General features: G+C 48.0%; 2 protein-coding genes across 5 annotated transcripts; one reads left to right on the top strand and one right to left on the bottom strand.

Moving 5' to 3' along the window:
* The first annotated feature begins 1,995 nt into the window (after positions 1 to 1,995).
* SLC22A17 (solute carrier family 22 member 17) lies at positions 1,996 to 8,288 on the top strand. 3 transcript variants are annotated; one of them, XM_031678863.2, is made up of 10 exons: positions 1,996 to 2,287; positions 2,456 to 2,956; positions 3,049 to 3,152; positions 5,205 to 5,359; positions 5,986 to 6,151; positions 6,326 to 6,471; positions 6,636 to 6,741; positions 6,904 to 7,175; positions 7,409 to 7,520; positions 7,658 to 8,288. In XM_031678863.2, exons 2-10 carry the CDS (start codon positions 2,555 to 2,557, stop codon positions 7,944 to 7,946), a joined length of 1,752 nt encoding a protein of 583 aa, XP_031534723.2. In that variant the 5' UTR covers positions 1,996 to 2,287; positions 2,456 to 2,554; the 3' UTR covers positions 7,947 to 8,288. The 3 variants fall into 3 exon arrangements, with proteins under 3 accessions (XP_031534723.2, XP_031534722.2, XP_031534724.2); XM_031678862.2 differs by having other exon boundaries at positions 1,997 to 2,287; positions 2,453 to 2,956; XM_031678864.2 differs by having other exon boundaries at positions 2,005 to 2,287; positions 2,453 to 2,956; positions 6,904 to 7,121.
* A 9,098-nt stretch (positions 8,289 to 17,386) lies between these two features.
* PABPN1 (poly(A) binding protein nuclear 1) lies at positions 17,387 to 21,733 on the bottom strand. 2 transcript variants are annotated; one of them, XM_072962844.1, is made up of 7 exons: positions 20,880 to 21,733; positions 20,405 to 20,519; positions 19,633 to 19,700; positions 19,224 to 19,330; positions 18,686 to 18,773; positions 18,448 to 18,599; positions 17,387 to 17,516 (listed from the first exon to the last, which is right to left on the bottom strand). In XM_072962844.1, the coding sequence occupies exons 1-7, from the start codon at positions 21,228 to 21,230 to the stop codon at positions 17,477 to 17,479; spliced, it is 921 nt and encodes a 306-aa protein (XP_072818945.1). In that variant the 5' UTR covers positions 21,231 to 21,733; the 3' UTR covers positions 17,387 to 17,476. The 2 variants fall into 2 exon arrangements, with proteins under 2 accessions (XP_072818945.1, XP_031534720.1); XM_031678860.2 differs by lacking the exon at positions 20,880 to 21,733 and adding an exon at positions 20,669 to 20,764.
* Between the last annotated feature and the right edge of the window lie 114 nt (positions 21,734 to 21,847).

The following is a 21,847-nucleotide window of genomic DNA, read 5'->3' as shown; positions in this document are numbered from 1 at the left end:
AGGCCCTAAAACAAGATAATGCATGTGAACAGCCCAGCACCATACAAAGGGATGATAATTCCAGGACAGATACAAGGACACAAACAAATCCCCAAGGAATGTTGGCTGTGACAGCACCAAAGTAAATCCTGAAGAGATGGTGAAATGAGTTGGGGGAGGAAAAGTGGGGGGAGGCTACTTATTGCATCAGAAGAGTTTCCCACATTTGGAAAATTTCTGAATAGAGGAGACAAAGTAGAAGTGTGGTTCAGTGGCAAGAAGAGAGAATGCATTACCTAGCTGAGACTGCCAGGACACTCATTTCCGGCCTTTATCTGAGATTAAAGAATAAAGTACCTATTAGGTATCGAATCTCTTAGAGAAGTGTATCTCTAACTTAAATGTACATACGCCTGAGGATTGAGCTAAAATGCAGACTCTCTGCATTTCTAATAAGCACCCAGGTGATGTGGGTGCTGCTGGTCTGTAAATCACATTTTGAGTAGCAATTCAAGGAGTTAGGGAAGGTTTCTCTGAGACAAATATGCTTGAGCTGACAGCTGAAGGATGAGGAGGACTTGACTAAGGAGGAAGAGAAGCCTTCTAGGCATAAAGCAAGGGCCCTATGGCCCTGGAAAAAACTGAAAGAATATGAGTGTGGCTGGAGTGCAGAGAGTTTAGGGAGAGAAGTGAGGTGGAGCTGCAGAGAGCATGGGACCACATATGAGGTGTCTGGGATATTAGCATTTACCATGATGGTGGGAAGACATTGAAGGCTGCTAAGTACAAAAGGGACATACACAGATCTGCATTTTGAAAAGATCACTGCTTCTGCAGTATGAATAACAGATGAGGGAAAGAGATGGATACAAAGCAGATGCAGATCACTGGTTACGAGTTAGGCTAAAGCAGTCCGTACAACAAGCAGCTTGACTAGTGGTGGTAAAGATGGAGAGAAGCAGAATATCTGAGAACTATATAGGAAGTAAAATGGACAGGACATTATAAAGGATTTGACATGGGGGTAAAGAAGAGGGTTGCTCTAAGGGCTGTCGCCTGAGCATCTGGCCACAATTGGATGACAAGGGTGCCATTCACTGAGGAAAGAAGCATTAGAAGACAACCAGGTTACAAGGGAAGACCATGAGTTTGGTTTTGTACATATTGAGTTTGAGGTCCCTGTGAGTCATCCAAGGTAAGAGGTCAAATAAGAGATGGCTTCATAGATCTGGGGCTCAGAAGAGAGGTGGGAGCTGGAGATGTAAACCTGGGAATCAGGTTTGTATTGGTTCATACTGTTCATACTGAGCATGATTGCAGCCATGGGCACAGGTGAGATCCTGAGGTAGAACAGAGATCAGAAGAGGGCCTAGGATCAAGCCTCTGAAGATCGCAGACACTGAATGATGGCGAAAAGGAAGAGGATGAGCCTGTGATGGAGAAAAGGGGAGCAAGAGAAAAAACCAGGGAGAGTGTGGGACTTAGCAGCCAAGGAAGAAAGTGTTTCGAGGAAGGGGTGGTCAACAGTGCCAAATGCTGTTGAGAAATGATGGAGACTCAGCCAGGGTAGGAGTGATAATACCAGAAAAGTGGTCTTCTAGAGGATTAAAGCTAAGGCTGAATGCAACGCCCAACCCAGTCCACCATGTGGATGCCCTATAGCGTAATTTCCAGTATACCCACCCATCTCCCCAGTAAGTACTCCAAGGTGGGTCTTGTCCATACTGTTATTCCCAAAGCCTAGCACAAGGCCAGCACAGCAGACACATTTTATTGATGAATGAGTGGATGGATGGATGGTTGGATGGGTGAATGGTGAGGAGGAAGAATTGGAAGCAAAGGAAGAATTGCTGGCCTCTGCCTGGGATCTACTATCCTTAAGCATTTTTTTCCTCTCTACTGCAATGGCCTGCAGACCCAAGGAACAGAGATTGAGCCCCATCCTCTCCCTCTCCTGGGCCCTGGCCCCCCTTTCTCTCTCTGACGAAGAGTCTGGACCGAAGGTTCTGCTGACGTGGGAAGGGGAGGAGAGTCTGGAGGAAGGGGAGGGGAAAGCAGCGCATAGATCGCAGAGACGAAGGAGGCGCCCGCGGCTGCAGAGCTGCAGAGCGGGGTCTCTCTGGCTTCTGTGTCCGGGCACCGGGCGCGCCACTGGGCCAGAGGACAGCGCATCCTTTCGGTGTGGGCCCGCAGGGCCCCTGCGGTCGGCAAGCTGGCTCCCCGGGTGGCCACCGGGACCCCCGAGCCCAATGGCGGGGGCGGCAGCAAAATCGACAGCACTATAGAGATCACCCCCAGCCCCAATGGAGTAAGTGTCCGGGCCCTGTGGGCTACGCCATCATCTCCCCGCACCTCCGCCAAGCGCCTGGCATTTTCCTCCCGCGCATTCCCCGCCGCCTTCCTCCCGATCGCGCTCTTCCCTTACTCTGCGGTTTTCTCCGCTTCACCCTTCTTCTGCCCCCACCCTCCACAGCAGGTCGGGACCCTCGGAGATGCGGTGCCCACGGAGCAGCTGCAGGGTGAGCGGGAGCGCGAGCGGGAGCGGGAGGGGGAGGGCGACGCGGGCGGCGACGGGATGGGCAGCAGCCTGTCGCTGGCCGTGCCCCCCGGCCCCCTCAGCTTCGAGGCGCTGCTCGCCCAAGTAGGGGCGCTAGGCGGCGGCCAGCAGCTGCAGCTCGGCCTCTGCTGCCTGCCCGTGCTCTTCGTGGCCCTGGGCTTGGCCTCGGACCCCATCTTCACGCTGGCGCCCCCGCTGCATTGCCACTACGGGGCCTTCCCCCCCAACACTTCTGGCTGGGAGCAGACCCCCAACGCCAGCGGCGTCAGCGCGGCCTTAGCAGCCAGCGCCGCCAGCCGCGTCGTCGCCACCAGTACCGACCCCTCGTGCAGCGGCTTCGCCCCGCCGGACTTCAACCACTGCCTCAAGGACTGGGACTATAATGGCCTGCCCGTGCTCACCACCAACGCCATCGGCCAGGTGAGACAGAACAGTGGGCCACGGGTCTGGGGGCGGGCCGAGAGCGACCAACAAGGGGCCTCACACTCTTTCCATCCCCCTCACGTCCCCAGTGGGATCTGGTGTGTGACCTGGGCTGGCAGGTGATCCTGGAGCAGATCCTCTTCATCTTGGGCTTTGCTTCCGGCTACCTGTTCCTGGGCTACCCAGCCGACAGGTGAGGGCTGGCGAGTAGAGAGGAGGGGGCGCTAGGGAGGCTAGCGGAGGTAGCTAGCCTTCGCAAGAGGCTGAAGAGGATTCGGTGGACTCTGCAGCGCTCTCTGGATTTCTTCTGTTCAGTGTTACGCAGCCCCATCCCTGTCTCAACTTCACCCCTCATCAAGAAATACTCTTTCCAGACCTCTTCAACACAACAGAGTATCTTTTCCACCACTCCCAATCCCTGTATCCATGGATCAATGGCCTCATCTCCAAAGACAGTAGCCCCATCCCTGCTGACCAAAAACCCTATATCCACATATCAAAAGTCCTAGCTCCTCCTCTATTGTCCCTATCACCACTAACCACCTCCCTCACCATCTTCATACATTAAGATTCATCCCTGCTAAGGGCCCTATCCACATGGACTATTAGCTCCATCTCAGTAGCCTCATTCCTAGAGATCATTGTTAATTTCTAAATATCAATAGCCCCATTCCCACTGACCAATAGTTCAACTCTACAAACAAGTGACTATGGGGATGGGGCTGCTCATGGGGGTCAATATTTCAACTCCCATGGATCAGTGACTACAATAGCACACTACCCCCAAGATTAATAGCCCCATCCTCATGGATCTTCAGTGCTCTCAGATCCTCTCAGATCCAAAGCCCTGTTTCCAAGAATCAGTGGCCTCATCTCAAAGACAAGCAGCCCATCCCCACCAGACAATAGCTCTTCCCAGGGATCAAAACTTCCATCTCCTCTGATTCTAGACATCATCACCACTAACCAAGTGCTCCACCTCCACTGATCTACCATCCCATCCAAATGGATGTACAGTTCAACTTCCAGGGATTGAAGGCAACACAACATTCAATAATCCAGTTTCCTAAAATCAATACCTCTTCTCACTTCCCAACAGTCACACAACCCTGAGGGCAAATGATCCTAAACCCACAAGTCAATAGCCTATCTGTCATGCATTAGTGGCCTCATTCCCACACACCAGTAGCATCATTCCTGTAGAATAACAGCCTCATCCCCAAAGACCCATAATTCTCCTAAATTTAGTAGCCTTAGCTTCATTAACCAATAAGCTGTGCCCCAAGAAAACACAGCCCCAGCCTATTGGGTCAGTAGCTTCACTCTCATGGATCAGTGCCCCTTTCCCAATGCCCAGTGACCCCAGTCTACTCCCCATAGATCAGTGGTCTTATTCCCCCCTAAATCAATAGCCTGGCCTCCAAGGATCAGTTGCCCTGTCCTCACTGACTCATAGCCAGGGACCAACATCATTGGCCAATAATCTCATCTCCTCTGGTCTGTGACCCCACTCTTACTGATGATCTCTATAGATTAATAGATTCATCCCTATTGGCCAATAATCCCATCCATATGGACTGAGATCCCTACCCCATGAATCAATGGCTCCATCCTCAAAGATCAGCTGTCCAATCTTCAAAGATCAGTGCTCATCCCCACTGATGAATAGTACTGCCCCATGGATTAGTAGCTCCATTCCCACGGATGAGTGGCTCCATTTTCTGGTCAGCAGCCCCATCCCCATTGACCATCCCTGTGGATTCATAGACCCATGCCTCAATCCCATGGAACAATGGCTTTAACCCCCAAAATCAACTACTCTGTCCCCTAAGATCAAGAGCTCCATCTTTACTGACCAATACTATCTCCATGGACAAGTGGCCAACGGCCCACCTCCATAGATCAACAACTCAAACCCCGTATACTACCCTCATCTCCTCTGATCATTGAGCAAGACAAGCTCCGTTCCCACTGACCAATAGCTCTATCCCTAAGGACCAATGGTCCCAAGTGCCCTAAACAATATCCCATTCCCTCTGATGATTGGTCTCACTTCCACAGAGAAATGCCCTCGTCTCTGACCAATAGCCCCACCTAAGAGTCTATGGTCCCGCCCCCACAGAACCATAGCCATGCCCCTGTGCCCAGTAGCCAACCATGGTCCCCATCCTTTCCTATTTTCTCTAGCCTCAGCATCTCCTCCCCAAGGGAGTCTGGGTGACCAGAGGCCCTCTCTGCTTTCCAGGTTTGGTCGTCGTGGGATTGTGCTGCTGACCTTGGGGCTGGTGGGCCCCTGTGGAGTAGGAGGGGCTGCTGCAGGCTCCTCCACAGGTGTCATGGCCCTCCGATTCCTCCTGGGCTTTCTGCTTGCTGGCGTTGACCTTGGTGTCTACCTGATGCGTAAGTGGTACCCTCCTAGAACTCCTTCCCTTGGGGCTCATGCCCACCTGTCTGTATCATCAGGCCATTAACACTGCTCCCTAGGATCCCCGCAGTCCCTTTTTCAGCCCCAGATTTCAGCTGTTCAAAATCTCAGCTGTCTTTCTGCCCAGGCTTTTGAGGGATCCAGGGGTCTTGCTTCTCTCCACACCCCTCTCCCACCACGATCTTTAAGGCCCCTCTTGCCCTTTAAGGAATGAGTCTTATTTTTAAAATGAAAAAAAAAAACCATAAATAAGCCTAGTTACCACCTCCTCAAGAAAATGAAATCCTGAGTAACTGTATGACCTTGAACAAGGGTTGATATGAAGGCCAAGTAAGAGGTCTGATGTGAAAGAGCCTGTAAACTGGAAATGCTGACCACCTACCAGGGACTCTGACCCTCGAGCCCTCCCGGGTTTGTAGGAGAGGAGAAAAGAATGAACAATCTCTCCACTCTTTGCCTTAGAGGTTAGTCTGTGGGAGGCGATGGCTGCAGCCTCCACTCAGAGAGTCTGACCTCGCTCTCTGTCCTCTTCCCTCCCTCTCTCCTCTCCCACGCCTTCTTCTTCCCCGGCCTCTCCTCCCTGTCCCTGCTGTATCTCCAGGCCTGGAGCTGTGCGACCCAACCCAGAGGCTTCGGGTGGCCCTGGCAGGGGAACTGGTGGGGGTGGGGGGACACTTCCTGTTCCTGGGCCTGGCCCTAGTCTCTAAGGACTGGCGATTTCTGCAGCGAATGATCACCGCTCCCTGCATCCTCTTCCTGTTTTATGGGTCAGTATCACCCTCCACCTGTTGTCTGGCCATTCCCATCTCTACCTCTAGCCTGGCTCTAGCCACGGCCCTCTCTCCAAGCCTGCCCCAGCCCCAGCCCCTCAGGAGTGGGAGTACCCCAATCCTGGGTCAGGAGATGGAGGCCTCACAGTGCACCCCACTTCCCACCCCTAGCTGGCCTGGTCTGTTTCTGGAGTCCGCGCGGTGGCTGATAGTGAAGCGACAGATTGAGGAGGCCCAGTCTGTACTGAGGATCCTGGCTGAGCGGAACCGGCCCCATGGGCAGATGCTGGGAGAAGAGGCCCAGGAGGCCCTGCAGGGTAAGAAATAGGGTCCCCAACAGGTGAGATACCTCACGTGCACACATGAGGGTGCCCTCTGTTGTAGCTATGCCACCTTCTCCCAGGGTCTTCACCACCCATGTGGGAAGACCCTGGGTCTTCAGTTGTTCCTTCTAACAGACAGCTCCTCTCTCTCTCCCAAGACCTGGAGAACACCTGCCCTCTCCCTGCAACATCCTCCTTTTCCTTCGCTTCCCTCCTCAACTACCGCAACATCTGGAAAAATCTGCTTATCCTGGGCTTCACCAAGTGAGCCTGGGTGTCTGAGCCAAAGGCCAGGCCAGTAGCTGGGATAGCGGCTGGTTGGTGGGGGGTAGAACCTGAGGACCCCTGCAGTGGGCAGCCAGGGCTGTAGAAAGCTGCAGATGGGGATTCAGACACTCTTCTTTGTTTCCCCGCCCTGTCTGACAGCTTTATTGCCCACGCTATTCGCCACTGCTACCAGCCCGTAGGAGGAGGAGGGAGCCCATCGGATTTCTACCTGTGCTCCCTGCTGGCCAGCGGCACAGCGGCCCTAGCCTGCGTCTTCCTGGGGGTCACCGTGGACCGATTTGGCCGCCGGGGCATCCTGCTTCTCTCGATGACCCTCACTGGCATTGCATCCCTGGTCCTGCTGGGCCTGTGGGATTGTGAGCATCCTCCCTTCCCCACAGTGCGGGCTCAGCAAAGGAAAGCCAGCAGAGGTGCCTCAGACAGGCTCAGACGCTGTTTCTGGCACAGGCCTCCCAAGTCAATATCACACCCTGCCCAGATCCACAATCCTCCCCCTTGGCTGCACAATCCTGTCTGTTCCCCCAACTGATTAGTGAATGCCCAGAACCCACCTGGCTAGGGATCAGAGGGGATGATGGCAGCGACTAGGCCAAGCATGATGATCTCCCCACCTCCATTCACATATTCCCTCTTGGTCCTCCAGATCTGAACGAGGCCGCCATCACCACCTTTTCCGTCCTTGGCCTCTTCTCCTCCCAAGCTGCTGGCATCCTCAGCACCCTCCTTGCTGCCGAAGTCATCCCTACCACTGTCCGGTGAGAGCAGGGGTGCTGCCAGGGGAGTCTCCAGGCCTCCAGCTAGCGACAGGACCTGAGGGAGGCAGGAGGCTGCCAGAGAAGGGTTGGGGTGAGGCTCATAGCTACAGGCTCAGTGCCTCATCCATCTCTCCCAGGGGCCGAGGCCTGGGCCTGATCATGGCACTGGGGGCGCTTGGAGGGCTGAGTGGCCCAGCCCAGCGCCTTCACATGGGCCATGGAGCCTTCCTACAGCACGTGGTGCTGGCGGCCTGTGCCCTCCTCTGCATCCTCAGCATCATGCTTCTGCCGGAGACCAAGCGCAAGCTCCTGCCCGAGGTGCTCCGGGATGGGGAGCTGTGCCGCCGGCCTTCCCTGCTGCGGCAGCCACCCCCCAACCGCTGTGACCACGTCCCGCTGCTCGCCACCCCCAACCCTGCCCTCTGAGTGGCCTCTGAGCACCTGGCAGGAGGCTGGCCCATATAGAAAGGTGGCACAAGGCCCTGGCAAGGAGATTGGGAGGATCGAGGGAGGAAGGCAGGGCTGCCCAGAAGGCTCAGAGGCACCTCATGCCAGCATCAAAGAGAGCTCAGAGGGCTGCCCCACCCCCATCTCCTCCCTGCTGCTTTGTGTTCACTTCCTTGGCAAGAGTCAGGGACAGGGAGAGAGTTCCACGCTGTTACCACTAGGTCTGGGCTTCATCCTGTGCCCAGAGACATCCTCCCAGACCTCATTCTTTCTTGCTCTATCATTCTGTTTCAATAAAGACATTTTGAATACATGAGCATACCATAGCCTGGACTTCCCTCCCTTCTGTTGTCCTTCTGGCTGTCTCTTGAGGGAAGGTTTCTCTCAGTGGAATCAAACTAGTAACAATCTCCCTCCCCTTCCCTGTGCCCTGCCTCCCTCCCCACTTCTCATCTCCACCCCAGCATTAACTTACAGACAACTACCACCCCTTACTGACTGCTTGCTATGCTGCTAGGACCGGGCTAGGCACTTTACAAACTTCATTGAATCATTTAATCCTTACCACACTGCAAGGTAGGTGTTTGGATCAATTAAAGTTTTTTCTTTCTGCAAGCAATAATAACTGACTGTAATGAACTTAAACAAAAAGGGAACTTATTAGAGGGATTTGATGGGCAGGTTGTGGTGGGGAGCTCACAGAATAGAAGGAAAAGCATAACTAGTCACAAAAGGTCAGGAACCAGAGAAGGCAAGAAAGCAATCGACTGGCTAGCTTGGGTATCATGCCACCCCCACCCCCGTTACAGACAACTGGGGAGGGGAGAGCGACACCCAAGCGCTGCTGGCGGAAGTAGGACTGGATGTCGTGAAGGTGAAAACTATGGATGCCCATTACAGCATTCTTTTACAAATGACTAAACTGATGCTCAGAGAGACTCAGTCACTTGCCCAAGATTACAAAGTTAATGAGTGACAGAGCTGGGGTATGATTACATCCTGGAGGTGGAATGCTCTGTGGATGCATACTGTGGCCACCTTCCCAACTCTTCCAGTCTTTGCCCACTACCCTTGGAATCAAGGAGCGAGTCTTCAGGTCCCCTGGGAGGTGAAAGTAGGAGACCAGGCCCTCCACCTCAGTGCCAGGGCCTGCCTTTCAGGCTAGCTCTGGCCTGGCTTTACTGTTTTGGCCAAATCTCTTAACCTCCAGCTTTCAAGGGTTGCCATGAGGTTAAACAAGATAATATATTGTAAGTATCTCTTAAATTACCCCACTAGATGGTAATCTCCTTAAGGACAGGAACTTTGTCTAACTCAATTTTGAAACACCAAAGCCTGACACATGATAGATGTTCAAAAAGTCATTATTATTTGTTAATCCTTTTGGCAAATGTTTCCTGTGCCTGATTTATAGACCAGTACCATCCTGGATATTTAGGGCATGGGCCATCCTTCAAGGAGTTTAAAATCCATCTAACACTGGGAGTATTAATGGGGAGGGAGACGTCAGTGGTCTGGAGCATCAAAAAGCTGCCTCCTGAAGGAGGCAGAAGGACCTCAGGCAGGGCTCAGGAGACAGATACAGTGCTCTCAACTCAAAGGATACAGGGAGGGGGGTGGGTATAGCTCAGCGGTAGAGTGCATGCTTAGCATGCATGAGGTCCTGGGTTCAATCCCCGTACCTCCATGAAAAAATAAATAAACCTAATTACCTCCCCAGCAACGAAAAAAGAACAAAGGATATAGGGAGAGCAAAGGCCTGGAGACAGGAAAGGGTGAGGTGGTCCTAGAGAGAGGGGTTCTTAGGGAAACCAAGTCCCAAGGCCAGCTTCTTCCAGAGAAAGGAGGCCCATTACCCACAGATTCTTGCAGCACCAGTGTTCCCATCTCCTTCCCCTCTGCCAGTCCATGTCCAAGGCCCAAAGCTCTATGAACTAAGCCATGCTCCTAGGCTCTCAATAAATAATCATGTTACTGGAGGACTCGTAAGAATCTTTCTCATTTAATCTCCTCAGCCCCTTGAAATAGGTATTACTAGTTTTATCATATTCAACTACTGAGGAAATGGAAATGAGGGAACTGAAGGAACTGCCATTAAGAGGCACAGCCAGGACTCAAACCCGGGCCTTCTGGCTGCTCTTTCTACTCCACCACAGTTCCTTCACAGTTAAGACATTCTGCATCACACATTCTGTAGATCAGTGTCTGTAAGGGTTTGAACTGACTCCAATGTTGACTTTTTAGCTTTAGATTGCCAGTGATTAAAACAAGAGATTCTGTAAGAACCAACAGGATGGTAAACAAAAAAGCCCTTGGACTTTTTGGAAGAACCTATGTAAAACCAAGGAATTACTTACATGCAAATGGCACTGTCCAAAGCACTCCGTGAGGAACGGTGTCGAGACATTTCAATGAACCCATTCTTCGCACATCACTGGATAAAGGTCCAGGGAAGGAAAATAAAAACACTCAGAAAGCTAGAGCATCTCCTGTAGGAGGGTAGGGGAAAGAGAGCAAGCTTCTCTGACTTCAACCGAACACATTAAAGGCTAAAAGAATGGGAGCATTTGAGAAGTATCAACAAAGCACAGGGAGAATAGTCTTCATCCCCAAGCAACTCACGGTCCAGGTGGAAAAGGTCACTGTGTGTAGCTACAACTAGCATCTTGGCCACTGCTCCAAAATTCACCAACCACACGACCTCACTGGATCCTCATCAATAACCCCTTGAAAAATGGTTATTATTTTTTAGGCTTTTACAGATGGGGAAACTGAAGTTTGGGGACGTAACTTATGGGTTGACTGGTAATTAGAATAGTCACATCTTGAGAACTGAGCGCCTGCAATCTTCTTACTGCATACCAGATAGATTCCAAACATCATGAAGGAAAGTATTACTTATCCTGTAATATTAAGTTTAGAAAGTACCCCAGGAACTTGGAGATCATTTTCAGGCAAACGAGGAAAAGTCTTCTTTCCTTGGAGAGGTTGTACTGATGAAACATGAATTGTTTTTAGAAATGTTTTAGTTGGATTCACAACTAAGAACCATAATGGATTATTGAGGGGAAAATTAAAAGGATATACGGGGTACACATCTAATCTTAAAAAGTTACATGAAGTGACGTGAAAGCCACTCCCGTTCCTCACTCTGTCAACCTAGCCTGGCTACCATGCAGCCAATTTTTACTGATCATCCACTACTGTCTGGTGCTGCCTCAGGTCTGAGGGCATGTTCCTGGCCTGCAGAAGCTCATAACACTGAGAGGTAACTAATTACAATCCTATATGGCAAATGCAGAGAAATGTACAAAGTGCTGAGGCAGCTCTGAGGAGGGCAGGGTATACTCTACTCTATTGGAGGCAGTCAAGGAAAGCTGCTCAGATATTTGGATTGGATCTTACAGGAAAAGTCTTGAGTTTGCCAGGTACAGAAAGGAAAAAGAAACAGTGCAAAGCTTAGAGACACGACAGAGCATGGTGCACATGGGGAACAGCAAGTGCTTGTCCTAAACATCCACAGAATAAAGGGCACCTATGAAACCCACAGCTAACATCATATTTATCATGAAAGACATTTCTCCTAAGATCAGGAACAAGACAAAGATGTCTGCACTCGCCACTTTTATTCAGCATTATATTGGAGGTTCTAGCCAGGGAAATGAGGCAAGAAAATGAAACACAGGCCTACTGTGGAGGCACTGCAGGCTCGGTTCCAGATCACTGCATTAAAGCAAGTTACACAAATTTTTTGGTTTCCCAGAGCATATAAAATTTATGTTCACATGGTACTGTAGTCTATTAAGCATGCAATACCGTTCTATCTAAAAAACAATGTACATACCTTAATTTAAAAAGTTATTGCTACAAAATGCTAATCATCATCTGAGCTTCAGTGTGAATTGTAATCTTTTTGCTGGTGGAGGGTTTGAAATATTGTGAGAATTACCAAAATGTGACACAGAGACATGGTACCAATGGTCTTATTCAATGCAGGGTTGCCACAAGCGTTCAATTTGTTAAAAATGCAATATCTGCAAAGTGCAATAAAGCAAAGCCCAATAAAACAAGATATGCCTATAAAAAGCACCAAGAATAGAAAGTGCAATGTAAAACTCTGTATTTGCAGGTGACGTGATCTTATATAGAAAGAATCCTAAGGAATCCACAAAAAAACTACTAGAATAAACAAGTTCAGCAAAGTTAGTAAACTTACAACTGAATTTCGAGGATACAAGGTCAACATACAAAATCAACTGTATTTCTGTACAACTGCAATGAACAATCTGAAAGGGAAATTAAGGAAAGAATTCCATTTAAAATAGCAAAACGCTAAATACTTAGGAATAACTTTAATAAAAGAAGTGCAAGTCTTGTACACTGAACACTACAAAACATGTTTAAAGAAATTCAAGAAAACCTAAATAAATGGAAAGACATACTGTGTTCAGGGACTGAAAGACTTAATATTAAGATGCAGTCCTCTCCAAATTGATCCACAGATTCAAGGTAATCCTTGTTAAAATCTTAGCTATCTTTTTTTGCAGAAATTGACAAGCTGATTCTGACAGAATTCAAGCATTTCTAAAAAATTATATATTGTTTCCATTTTTTTTTTAATGGAGGTACTGGGGATTGAACCCACTCTACCTCTGAACTATACCCACCCCTGCTTTAAAATTAATATAAAAATGTCAAAGACTCAGAATAGCAAAACAATCTTGAAAAAGAGCAAAACTGAAGGACTTACATTTCCCACTTTCAAAACTTATAAAACTACAGTAATGAAGACAGTGTGTTACCGGCATAAGGACATACAGATCAATGGAATAGAATTGAGAGTCCAGGGATCAACCCACACATTTACAGTCAATTGATTTTCAACAAGGGTGCCAAGATCATTCAATGGGGGAAAGAATAGCCTTTTTAACAAATGGTGCTGGGACAAACGCATTATTTGCATGCAGAAGAATGAAATTGGACCTCTATCTCACATCATACACAAAAATTAATTCAAAATGGATCAAAGACTTAAAATAAGAGCGAAAACTATAAACCTCTTAGGAGAAACACAGGCATAAATCTTTGTGACTTTTGTGCTTCAAAGAATACTATCAAGAAAGTGAAAAAACAACCCATTTTCACAAAACACAAAACAACCCACGAAATACATACAATAATACAAATACAAATATATTTGTATATCATATATACCTGACAAAGGTCTAGTATCCAGAATATATCAACCCTTACAACTCAACAAAAAACACACATAACCCAATTTTAAAATAGGCAAAGGATCTGAATGACATTGCTTCAAAGGAAATATACAAAGGGCCAGTAAGCACATGAAGATATGCCCAAGAGAAATGAAAAAGTAGTCACGCAAAAACTTGTACACTGATGTTCACAGTAGCACTATTTCTAATAGTCAAAAAATGGGAACATCCCAAATACCCACCAACTGCTGAATGGATAAACAAAATGTGGTGTATGTATACAGATGACCCTTGAACTCCAGGGTTAAGAGTGCTAACCCTTCACATAGTTCAAAATCCACAAGAACTTTACAGTCCACCCTGTGTTGTGGTTCTGCATCTGTGGGTTCAGCCTACCATGAACCATGTAGTATGTATTTACTGAGAAAAAAAACATGTTTAAGTAGGCCCACACAGTTCAAACCTGTGTTGTTCAAGGGTCAACTGTAAAATGAAGTATTTTATTATTCAGCTATAAAAAGGAATGGAATATCAATAGATGCTACAATATGAATGAATCTTGAAAACATTATGCTAAGTGAAAGAAGTCAGACACAAAAAGCCACATATTGTATGATCCCATTTATATGAAATATCCAGAAGGGACATATTCATACATACATAAAGTAAATTAGTGGTTGCTAGGGACTGGGAGGACAGGAAAATTGGGAATGCTTGCTAATGGGAACAGGGATTCTGTTTGTTGAAAAGGAAAATGCTCTAAAGTTAAGTAATGCTGATGATTACTATATATGTATGTACACACATATGTATGTATAAATAATACTCACTATAAATGTATCTACTAAATACCACTGAATTGTACACGAAGAGACAAATTTTATAATTATACACTTAAAAGACAAACTGTATGGTATGTGAATTATATCTCAAAAAAAAAATCCATAGAGCTTTTTGGTGGGACGCAAGTCAGAAGTATGGCAAACTGACTTTTCTTCAGCAAAGAAAATTAAAGTCCTTAGTGACTCCTTTTTCTTTAACAAATTCTAGCAGCTAGAACAGTGCCCAGTACTTGGTAAGTATTCAGTAAATGTCTGTTGAATGAATGATTACCATAAGCAAAAGAAGGGGAAAGAGGCATGAGAAATTAGCAGGGTTGACATTAGATGATTTGACAAAGGCTATCTATGCATTTAACCACATAAAAGCAAACTGTTTGTTTTTTGACTTTTTAAAATGAAACTGTTAACATTATTTAAAAAGCCCAAGAACTGCTTTTCTCTAGTGCTGGTGTCAGGTTGGGCAAATCCTGAGAAAGCACTGGGTTGTCCTCATTTTGTATCCACCTATAGTCCTAGGGATCTCTGACTCAGACTCTCACTCCAGAGAAATCTCATAGGCAGGCTCCCCCAGTCTCTTCCTTAAGGACACTTCCCTCTCACAGAATCCGAATGAGACTGAGCTCATTCCTATCCCTTGGTTTAGAGGGAGCTTATCAGAAATGACAGAAAAGTAACCAATCTTTCTCAAGGAAAGCAACTTGCTTTCCATGCTACTTCTTCTAAAATCACTACTAGGTAAAGTAGAAAATCTCATTCCTGTAACGACAGGAATCAGCAGGCCCAGAATAAAGGGATCCACCCGATAAGGTGAATTATCACCTTCTGAGCACCTATGAAGTAGCAAGCACTGTGAGGCCACACAAAGGCACAATCCATGCCCTCAAAGAGCAAGTGGGGCAACAGGGTTGAAATTATTTGAGTTATGAAACCGTGAAGTACCAGAGATAGGAACAATTTGCCCTCAGTATAGAAGTGATTCATTCTGCTTAGGGAATCAAGAAGTTTCCCAGCTGTGGTACTTGGCTTATACACCTGGCTTATACACCTTGGCTTCTATTTTGATTCTGACAAAATAGATGTGATGGGCATAGCAGGTTGAAGGAACAGCATAAGCAATACATGAAAATAAAGTAAAACTCCACTTGAATGCACAGTGCAAAATATGTAGGGAGGGCTGTGGAAGGAAAATTCAATCAGGATCAAAAAGGGAAAGGCCTTAGTTCCACACCTGGCAGCATGAGGGCCTTTCTGGAAAGTCTGGAACCAGAAATTATCTGCCCGTTCACTACAGTGAAGATGGGGAGTTGCTCAAGCAATTAAAGTAGAATGGAGAGGAGAATGGACAGGATGTTGAGTAGAACTGACTGAATATAGAAAATTAAAAACAAGTGTCCAAAAAAAACAAAACAAAACCAAAACAATTCACCCTCCAAGATTGACAGCCACTTAGTGCCCCCTGGTGGACAGACCTTCCCAGCACTAGGAACATCAAACCACTTAGGATATGACACTTTCCTAATAGTTAATATTGAACACTTTTTCCAACTCTTGCTCATCAACCTCTTAAGTTTCCATACTCAGCTTACAAGGCACCATTCTAGTTCAATCCAGTTAGAGAAAAGACTCCCAAACACCTAATGAATAACACAGTTAAAAGGCAGTACAATAAATGATCAAATACTAAATTATGTGGTTGATACTAACCTGAGAATTCAGAATACAAAGCCATCTGACAGGTGGGCTAAGGCTCCATGGATATGGAGAGCCATTTCTTTAACCTAAGATTATTGAACAAGAGAGCACCTAGATCAGAGGTAATCATGAACAAAACATCCTAAGAATGTAAGTGAATACTGCAAGAGGTTTAAATATTTAGAAACCCTGTAAGTAATGGAAAAGGTTATGAAGTCTTGGTGGGTGGTAGGTGATGCAGCACCCAAGTATTTTAAGACCAATCTAACATTATAATCTCAAATGGAGAAATTAGGTTACTAATATGCCCAAGTAACTAAACTTCTAAATTTAAGGATACTCAATGAAAAGCCAGTGAAGTCCTAATTAATGGAATGATCCGAAGTAAGTTAGCTGAACATAGTAACTGGTCACTGCACAGCTAAAGACAACATTAAGCTCTGCTATTACCTTTTTTAACTAAATGTTGGTTTGTTTTCATTTTTGAATCTATCCTTGGATAAAGAAAACAAGAACGGCTACCCAGACCCCAACCTAAGAATCTAGTGCTGCTGCTGTAGATAATACAATTGCACATAAATTTTATCAGAAGCACACACAAGTGCTATTACAGCACACCAATGTGGCCATTCTTTTACGTCCCCAGGCTTATTTAATTTACCTCTCCAATGCCAATCAGGGCTACATGCTTTCTAGAAAACCCGTCATCCTCAACTAAACACATAACGTTCCTGCTAGTTGTAATTCTAACTCCTACTCCTTAATTCATAAGTGGGAACTTCCCCTCCACAACACCAGCACTTCCAGAAAGAATTAACAGCCATCTGGGATCTAAGAGAGAATAGGAAGACATATAAATAAACCATACACCCAAAAGGCCAAACAATTTTTATTTTCAAAAACAACTTTATTCATGACACATATTAAAAAAAAACTCCCACCCCCTGGAAATGAGCTAAAAAAATAAACAAAATCCACCTCCCGCCTCCCTGTTCCCACTTCCTCCCATTCCCTCCAAATAAAAGGGAAAAAAAGGCAAAGAAAAACAAAACAAAACAAAAAACTGAAAAACAAAAAACACCCCAAAACCCCCCAAAACAAGGTAGTGCATTTCCCCAGGGGGAAGGGGAATTTACACTGGAGCCGCTGGGAGCGGAACGGAGATCTTCCGGCTACAGAAACCTGCAAAGAAAGACACTCAAAACAGAAAAAGAAACACAAAAGGAAACAAAATAGATCACCAGGCAATCTGGAGGGGCAGGGAGCCAGAAAAGAGGGGTGGGGTGGGTGGTAGACCTGGCAGGACAGGAGCAGGCAGGAGGGGACTGTGAAAGTTAGGGAGAAGATGGAGGGAAGGTAACAAGCAGAACAGTTTGGTGTCCTTCCAGAGCCCTGGGTGAAAAAAACCCCTCCTACCACCCATGCCCACCTACCCTTGAGCAGCCCCCAAGGGGGTGAAGGGGGACAGGGAAACGGGGAGCAGCTTGCGCAGTTGAGACGTGTCCATGGCGAATTCCCAGAGTGAATGAGTAGCCCCCAGCCCCACTCCCTGGGCCTTCCCCTACTCCCCAAAGCAGGTCCCTCCTCAGCAGTTAGTTATGGGATTCTCCCCCCTTCCACAGTATATCTTTTTTTTTTTAAATATTTTTTTTCCATCAAGGTCATCTTCTGTTTTTCTTTTTTTTTTTTTAATTCTTTTTTTTTTTTTCCTTCTTTCCTCTTTTTTTCCTCTCTCTCCTCCTAATACACACTTTTTTTAGTAAGGGGAATACCATGATGTCGCTCTAGCCCGGCCCCTGGAAGAAAGAAGGAGAGTTAGGTGTTAACATGATCACTAAATAGTTCAGTACAAGCCCCTCCCCGTGGGCCCTTGCCCCAGTTACTGTGAAGGGAAAGGGGAAAAGAAGCTTCCAAATCCTAAAACTGACCCCACAATCCCAGAAACAGTGACACACCTGGCAAATGGGAGGGGGGAACTAATAGAATACTTCGCCAAACAGTAGCAGTAAAGAAGTGCATCGGAGACACAGGGGCAAGAAAAAGGACTCAATGTTTATCCAGTTTTCAGTTCTCCACAGCTCTTAAACCCTAGGCCCTCACCAAGAGACTCTCCCTAACTCCTGGGAGCAGATAGGTAAACCTTATGAAAAGCCAAGGTCTACATGCCCACCTGTCTATTTAACGTAAAGACATGGAAGTAAAGTAAAGCAGCACCATGGGCGCCACACTAGGCCCAGTGAGAAAATCAACCTTGCAAAAGACCAGCTAGTTAAAAAGTATCTTACTATCCTCCCACATGACTGTTGAGGATCAGCTAGCCTCTGGTTTTCTTCCAAGGGAGGTTCAAACTTCAACCCCTCCCTAACTCTGGGAAAAGTAGCAAATGTCCAAGTAGCACTTTCACTGCACTGAGGCCCTGTTCTTCCCGGCCTTTTGTGTAAACACCTTCACTGCCATCAACTCTCAAGGAAATAAAGGCTGGGGGAAGAAGCATCTCTCAGAACAGGATGGACAGATCCAGCCCTTATCACCAATTCCTGCTCCAGAAAAAGATGAGACTGGCCTCCTGGCCTGGCCTGCAACTACCTTCCTCACCCTGCACAGGCAGGAGACCAAGTCCCTGGAACCAAGGGGAGGATAACAGAGGGAGGTTCCTCAGATGAGGAGAGAAGGAAGCATACAGGGTTCATGGGAGGCGGGGGAGAGGAGCAGCCCATCTATCCTGACCTGTAGACGCGACCCCGGGGCCTGCTGTTAAAACCACTGTAGAATCGAGAACGGGAACTGTTGTAGTTGGTGGTCCGGGCACGGTATCGGGCTCGTGGGAAACCCCGGTCTGTTGTGCTGATGCCTGGTCTGTTGGTTCGTTTTGGAATCACCTGAGAGTGAGAGATGTACAACAGAAAGGCTGAGAGTCAACCTGGAGAACTGACATAGAACTCAAACAGCAATGGGCAAAGCTTACCTTGATCTGTCTTCCTCTAAATAGGGACTCATCTAAGGCCAAAGAAGTCCTCACTGACTCTTTGTCTGAGAACTCTATATATGCAAACCTGAAAAGAGTAATTGCCACTTTATCTATCTGGGGTTGCAAACAGCAGCTCATAAGTCAAATCCAACTTGTAGGCAGGCTTTGAGTACAATGTGTTCACATTTTGAATTATTTGTCCAAGAAACTTTTAATGGAAGATTTTAATCAAAATTCGCACTCTTGAAAAGTTTTAAAATAAGATACGGTGGTGGAACAAGGTGGGGCCAAGCAGAAGCTGCCCTCCCTTTTTAGTTCATGATCCCACCCACACCCACCCTTCATCTTTGTTATGTCAGGCCTCTAGGGGCAATTATGTGCAACCCCTGATACATACCAACAATAATGCTTAATATATCTCAAAAAACAAAGACCACTTATTTTAACATCCAGTTAACTTACTGCTCAATATAAAACATAGTTGATTTATTTATAAACTGTGATTAAAATGACCTCAACTTACTCCCCCACTTACCCTTTGGGATGGCCACTAAATTTGTCACAAAGTATAGTAACGCGGTTGACTGAACCACAGCCATGAAAGTGTGCTTCCAGCTCTTCTGCTGTTGCACCATAGTCCACCTGTGGGGGTACATTTCAGATAATGGGCAAACTTCCATTTCAACAGGCATCCTGACTAGCCTTTGGGTTGTGCCACACATTTACTTCAAAGCACATCAAATCTAGTTGTCTAAGGAACTAATCTCTCTTCTTTCCAACCCCAGAGCTTCTGCTAATCACCACTACCTTTCACCTCATTCCAACCTTCCCTTCACTCCTTAAGTCCACCACCTATCCTGGAGATGGTTCCTTTCAAGACTCTTATTAAATAACCTCCCCAAATAAGGGTTTCCCCCAACCTCAATTAACACCCTAGTACATACATTGCCAACATAGATGGAACGAGCATCAGCCTCCATCTTCTCCTCAATGGACATGATCACTGGGCCAGCTTTGAAGAAAGAAGAATCAGGAAAAAAAACACTTGTTTTCTACTTGGCCAATATATGCACCACGACCACCACCACTAGCAGAAGGCAAAGATTTTGGTCTGTTCTGTTCCCTGTTGTACTCATTACTTAGGACAGTTTAACACACAGTAGATGCTCATTAAATATTTGACAAATTAAGAAACAGATTAATACATTCTTAAAAACCAAAGAAAACAGCACAGGAATTCCCTCCCGACCCCAATCAAGTACCTATCGAACAGCTTTGGTTGAAATAATTTGAAAAGTGAACAAAATTAAAAGTGGGCTGAGACTCGACATTTCTAGATTGGCGGGGAAGCTCCCCCGCAGCTGAGCAATTTCTTAGGACTCCTAACTAAAGGATCCAAATGATGAAAAGAACTATTAGACTTGAAGGTCAAATGCCAGCCGACAACCTCCACAAACGGTAGAGGTAGACCAAGAACAAAGAGCAACACATTTGTAACAGAGACAAAGGGAGGCACAAGACTACCATCACCGAAACATAGGTTCTGTCTCACACTAGTCAGAGAAACACACAATGGACTATGACCACGGCACCTGCCCCGTAAATGTTCAGACAAGCCGCTCCAAGGTCCCGAGCATCTAATTCCGTATAAACTGTGCTCCAATAACCCTTCCAATCCGAGGACCTGGGCTCCGCGTGCAACCGCCAGTTACTCACCATTGCCTGGAGGTGGACTCATATTCATCTGCTTCTCTACCTCGTTCTGCAGCTCCTTTAGCTTCTCAGCTTCTTCCTCCATCTCCCTGACTCGAGCTTTGATCGCTTCCAGCTCCTACAATGAGTGGGGAGGGTATGGAGAAGAGCTTAAGAGGAACCAACGCAGGGGCTCTGCCCTGCTCTCGGTCCGCGCGCAGCGCCAGCCATACTCGGCCATTTCCCTCGCCCCACGCGAGAGTCATGATGAAAAGAAAAGCAAGCTACCTTCTCTAGAACAACACTAGTCACCCATGACGCCCGAATCAACCCGGCTGGGCTCCTTCTCGCGGTCGAGGCTGCGTCCCCGGCCCGGCCCCAGCCACGTTATTCCCCGCCCACCCCCACCCCCCGCCTGCCTCCCGCTCGCCCGAGCTCTGGGCCTCCCGTGACCCGGCCTGCCGGTCGCCGGCCTGCTCGCTCGCCCTTCTTCCCTCACCGGGTCCTCAATGGCGCCGTCCCCCGGGTCACCCTCGACCAGTCCCGGCTCCTCCTCCTCCTCCTGGCTGCCGGGGGCTCCCGAGCCAGGCCCAGGGCCCGGAGCTCCCGGGGGGGCGCGGGGCCGGGGCGGCTCCTCTTCGGGCTCGGGCTCCGGCTCGGGTTCCAGAAGCAGCTCCTCAGGCTCCAGTTCCTCAGACTCCAAGCCGTTCCCGTAGTCCCCTGCGCCCCCCGGGGCCCCCTCCCCGGCCTCCCCACCGGCCCCGGGCACAAGATGGCGCCGCCGCCCCGGCCCGGAGCCCCGACCGCCCGCAGCCCCCGCTGCTGCTGCCGCCGCCGCCGCCGCCGCCATCGCCGCTCAGACTGGGGCCCGCCGCCCAGCGATTGGAGAGCTGCGCCGGCCACGCCGAGGACTCATTAGTCAAGCAGCCTGCCCGTCACCATAAACTAGGACTCCATTGGGGAATATTACTTGGCAATCAAATAAAACCCCACCCCTAAGGCGGGGGATTGCGCCAAATTCTCAAATCCCGGTAGGGGAAGTCGGTCTGTCAATCAACACACATCCCACCTCCTCTCAAGTTCTTAGGTAACAATACCGCCACGCTGTGACGACATTCCTGCTTCTCCCCGCCTACGGGCGGGTCGAGAAGTACATGATGCTCAGTGATTGGCCGCCGGCTAGGCGAGTGGAAAGGACCAATCTTCTGGTTGCCTCGCCGAAGTGACCCAGTCTCAAATGCCGATTGGTTCGCGAGATTCGAAGGGCTGACAGCGTTTCGTGAAAGATGAACCTTACCCCCGAACGGACTGCCGGGCTTCCAGGGAGGGAAACCCGAAGTCACATGACTAGGCTTTAGGAGGCCGCCATCTTGATACTGCTGGTTACCATCTAGTGAACTCTTGGAAGGCAGAGACCGGAAACACTGCGGCAGTTTCTGGAAACTGGTCTTCTACCAGGAATGCACC

Source organism: Vicugna pacos, chromosome 6, assembly GCF_048564905.1.
Source record: "Vicugna pacos chromosome 6, VicPac4, whole genome shotgun sequence".
Lineage (NCBI taxonomy): Eukaryota > Metazoa > Chordata > Mammalia > Artiodactyla > Camelidae > Vicugna > Vicugna pacos.
Note: the sequence above shows the minus strand (reverse complement) of the source record. Positions and strands in the feature narration are given on the sequence as shown.

Coding starts and splice junctions, on each gene's coding strand:
- SLC22A17 (XM_031678863.2), top strand. CDS start 2,555: ATGGGCAGCAGCCTGTCGCTGGCCGTGCCCCCCGGCCCCCTCAGCTTC. Junction 6,742..6,903: donor CTTATCCTGGGCTTCACCAA/GTGAGCCTGGGT, acceptor CCTGTCTGACAG/CTTTATTGCCCACGCTATTC. Junction 7,521..7,657: donor GTCATCCCTACCACTGTCCG/GTGAGAGCAGGG, acceptor CATCTCTCCCAG/GGGCCGAGGCCTGGGCCTGA.
- PABPN1 (XM_072962844.1), bottom strand. CDS start 21,230: ATGGCGGCGGCGGCGGCGGCGGCAGCAGCAGCGGGGGCTGCGGGCGGT. Junction 18,774..19,223: donor TTTAGTGGCCATCCCAAAGG/GTAAGTGGGGGA, acceptor TACTCTTTTCAG/GTTTGCATATATAGAGTTCT. Junction 17,517..18,447: donor CCCCGGGGTCGCGTCTACAG/GTCAGGATAGAT, acceptor TCTTTCTTCCAG/GGGCCGGGCTAGAGCGACAT.